This window comes from Coffea arabica, chromosome 7e (assembly GCF_036785885.1).
Source record: "Coffea arabica cultivar ET-39 chromosome 7e, Coffea Arabica ET-39 HiFi, whole genome shotgun sequence".
NCBI classification, from domain to species: domain Eukaryota; kingdom Viridiplantae; phylum Streptophyta; class Magnoliopsida; order Gentianales; family Rubiaceae; genus Coffea; species Coffea arabica.
This window is the reverse complement of record NC_092323.1, coordinates 1254714-1257545: the sequence shown is the minus strand read 5'-3', so window position 1 is coordinate 1257545 and position 2832 is coordinate 1254714. Positions and strand designations below refer to the sequence as shown.

The 2832-nt window shown below is 37.3% G+C and overlaps 1 protein-coding gene across 1 annotated transcript; it reads left to right on the top strand.

Moving 5' to 3' along the window:
• The first annotated feature begins 226 nt into the window (after positions 1–226).
• Positions 227–1021, top strand: LOC140011068 (uncharacterized). Its single transcript, XM_072059156.1, has 2 exons — positions 227–509; positions 594–1021. The coding sequence occupies exons 1-2, from the start codon at positions 227–229 to the stop codon at positions 1019–1021; spliced, it is 711 nt and encodes a 236-aa protein (XP_071915257.1).
• Positions 1022–2832: the final 1811 nt, after the last annotated feature.

Genomic DNA, 2832 nt, shown 5'->3' with positions numbered 1-2832 from the left:
AAGACAGTTGGTTCAATCGCATCACACGGTATATCAATGGCGGAGGCTGGTCACCAGCCTCGCCAAGAATCATGAGCCTTTTAAGTTGGAACTGTCGGGGGTTGAAAAACCTCCGCACAGTTCATGAACTCCGGAGTTTTATCCGGAGGGAAAAACTTTCAATTATTTTTTTGATAGAAACTAAGTGTTCTAGTAGATTTGTGGAGAAATTGAAGTAGCAAATTGGATGGTTGGTATTGGTGTGGATGCGCAGGGCACTTCTGGTGGGTTAGCTCTCCTGTGGAAAAAAGATCTTGACATATCATTGAATCGCTTTGCAAATAATTTTATTGATGCTAATGTTCATATGCCAAATTACATATGGCGTTTCACTGGCTTCTATGGACATCCTGATGCTTCAAAGCGAAAATATTCCTGGAATTCTCTCCGACAACTAAGCACACAATCTTGGCTCCCCTGGCTTTGTATTGGTGATTATAATGAAGTCTTTAGCCAAAACGAATTTCAAGGTTCTGGTCCACGAAATAACTAGCAAATCATGAATTTTCGTCAGGCCTTGATAGATAGTAATCTGCATGATATGGGCTATGAAGGTTTCACTTATACATGGTGCCATAGTCGGACATATCAAAATACGATTAGAGCAAGACTTGATCGCACTTGTGCAACTCAAGATTTTGTGGACTTATTCCCTGATTCAAAACTCAAGCATGTGCACTCTATATTCTTTGATCATTTGCCTCTAGTTTTTAGTTTTGAGAATTTCATTAAATCTTCAAAGATTACAAATGAGGCGAAGAAATTTAAATGTTTTATGTTCGAAGCCATGTGGATAAAGGCGAATAATTGTGAAAATGTAATTCAACAATCTTGGGAAAGTACATCTGCGGATAATGCTTGTGTTAATTTGTTAAAGAAAACTGATAAATGTCGAATGGGTCTTTTACAATGGAGCAAATCAAAATTTGGTAATGTTTGTTCTGCAGCAGACGACCTAAGGAAAAAGATTGCTAAGCTGTAGCAAGGGACTCTCTCTGATGCTATTAAGTCTCAAATTGGGACTTTAACAAATCAATTAGAGGATGTTTTGGATTGAAAAAATACTATGTGGAAACAAAGGAGTAAAACTCACTGGTATCGAGAGGGGGATCGGAATACAGCTTTCTTCCATGCACAGACATCCATGCGACGGAAGCAAAATCAGATAAATGGCCTTTTCAATGATGCGGGGCAATAGTGCAACTCCCATGATGATCTGGAGAACATTATCTTTGACCATTTTGGATCCATTTTTTCCAGTTCAAAGCCATCTCCTGAGATAATTGATGCGGTTTTGCAAAGGGTGCAACCTAAGGCATCTAAACGAATGAATGATTCACTGATGCGAACTTACTCAGCTTTTGAGGTAACACAAGCTTTAAATTAAATGCACCCTTTTAAATTTTCCGGTCCTGATGGCATGTCCCCAATATTTTATCAGAAATTTTGGCATGTTGTTAGTCAGGATGTATGAAATATGTTCTTGAATTCCTGAACAATGGGCATTTTGATGATCAATTAAATTTCACTTACATAGTGCTTATCCCAAAATGCCAATGTCCATCCAATATAACTCAATTTCGTCCAATTAGTTTATGTAATGTAGTTTATAGATTAGCTTCTAAGGTTATAGCTAATAGATTAAATAAAGTTCTTTCAATAATTCTCTCGCCCTTTCAGTCTGCTTTTATTCTTGGTTGTTTCATTACAGATAATATCCTGATCGCTTACGAAGTTAACCACTCTCTTAAATCAAAGTTTGCAGGCAAAGAGGGATCCATGTCCATTAAATTGGACTTAAGCAAAGCGTTTGATAGGGTTGAGTGGCCTTTTCTTAAAGGAATGATGTTGGCTTTAGGTTTTCATCCATCTTTTGTTGATCTTATTTCCAGTTGTTTCTCTACTGTTTCGTATTCTTTTCAGTTGAATGGTGTTCAATTTGGTTATCTACGACCACAACGGGGCATTAGACAAGGCGATCCAATTTCTCCGTATTTATTTCTTATATGTGCAAAGCCTTTTTTCTGTCTATTACAAGAAGCAGAGGCTTATGGTAAATTGTCAAGAGTTCAAATAGGTCATATTGGCCCCAAGCTTTCTCATTTATTATTTGCAGACAATACTTTATTATTTGGCAAAGCGACCCTACAAGAAGCTCAACATATTCAGGATATCTTGCAACTATATAAGGAAGCTTCTGGGCAAGAGATCAATCTTGAGAAATCAGCTGTGGTTTTCAGTAGTAACATAGATTTCTCAAACCGACAAGATATCACTCAGTTCCTGAATATTAAAGAAGTGGTTGCACATGAAAAATATCTTGATCTTCCCACCATTATTGGACACTCCAAATGTGAGGTATTCTCTTCTATCAAGGATAGAATTTGGCAACAAATTCAAGGATGGAATGAACAACGGTTATCAAAAGAAAGAAAGGAAATTTTGCTGAAAGCAGTGGTTCAAGCAATTCCCATATATTTGATGTCTTGTTTCAAATTTTCAGATTCTTTACTAATGGATATCCAATCAATGATGAGCAATTTTTGGTGGGGTGATGGAAATAAGGCTAGACCAATTCACTGGGTTAGTTGGGATAAACTTAGCAGCCGAAAAAAAGATGGAGGAATGGGTTTTAGGCAGTTTAAGACTTTTAATCTTGCATTGTTATCTAAGCAAGTGTGGCGTATTGCTACACAACCATCTAGCCTTCTTCATCGGGTATATAAAGCTAAATATTTTTCCAATATTGATTTCTTCCAAGCTCAAGAAGGATCACGGCCTTCCTGGTCTTGG

Excerpts from the sequence above, each read along its gene's own strand:
- LOC140011068 (XM_072059156.1), top strand. The coding sequence starts at position 227 with ATGGTTGGTATTGGTGTGGATGCGCAGGGCACTTCTGGTGGGTTAGCT. Across the intron at positions 510-593 it reads TAGCCAAAACGAATTTCAAG|GTTTCACTTATACATGGTGC; the intron begins GTTCTGGTCCAC and ends TGGGCTATGAAG.